The sequence below is a fragment of the Penaeus monodon genome, chromosome 29 (assembly GCF_015228065.2).
Source record: "Penaeus monodon isolate SGIC_2016 chromosome 29, NSTDA_Pmon_1, whole genome shotgun sequence".
NCBI lineage: Eukaryota > Metazoa > Arthropoda > Malacostraca > Decapoda > Penaeidae > Penaeus > Penaeus monodon.
This window is the reverse complement of record NC_051414.1, coordinates 31,594,366-31,594,880: the sequence shown is the minus strand read 5'-3', so window position 1 is coordinate 31,594,880 and position 515 is coordinate 31,594,366. Positions and strand designations below refer to the sequence as shown.

Sequence of the window (515 nt, the reverse complement as noted above, 5' to 3'; positions counted from 1 at the left end):
TCAAATTCAAAGGCGGTGGATTCCGAGGGGGATATGGAGGTTTCAGGCGGGGCCACGGAGGCTACGGAGGTTTCAGGCGGGGATACGGAGGTTTCGGAGGTTTCGGCAAGAAGAAGTTCGGGTAAAGCCTCTGTTGCCTCGATTGACTGATAATCGGGCTTTCCCTTCAAATGACAATAAAATCTGAAATTTAAATGGACTATATCTTTGATCCGGAAAATAAAGCATGGGTGAAATCAATTATCTCTCAGTTACACTAACATAGGAAATTAGATGTTTATCCAGTTTTGAATATACAGAGTGAGTATACACGCATATGCTGGTCATACAAGCAAATACTTTATATCATGCGCGCGAACATACACACATATGTACACATGTCAGCAGTCACACACATGTACGTCTTTACGTACATGTCCTTTCCGAAAATAAATGCAAAATCAAAACTCATACACATTTTGTCGTTTCTTCTTTCTTGCCTTTAACGGACACACACACACATAATGATATAGATT

The 515-nt window shown here is 40.8% G+C and overlaps 1 protein-coding gene across 1 annotated transcript in view; it reads left to right on the top strand.

Annotated features, from left to right (window-relative positions):
- The window catches only part of LOC119592166 (protein FAM98B-like), a 24,611-nt gene extending 24,416 nt beyond the window's left edge, over positions 1-195 (top strand). Inside the window, exon 3 of the mRNA XM_037940987.1 lies at positions 13-195. Within this exon, the coding sequence (XP_037796915.1) occupies positions 13-125 (113 nt within the window). The 3' untranslated portion in view covers positions 126-195. The remainder of the gene's footprint in view (positions 1-12) is intronic.
- Positions 196-515: the final 320 nt, after the last annotated feature.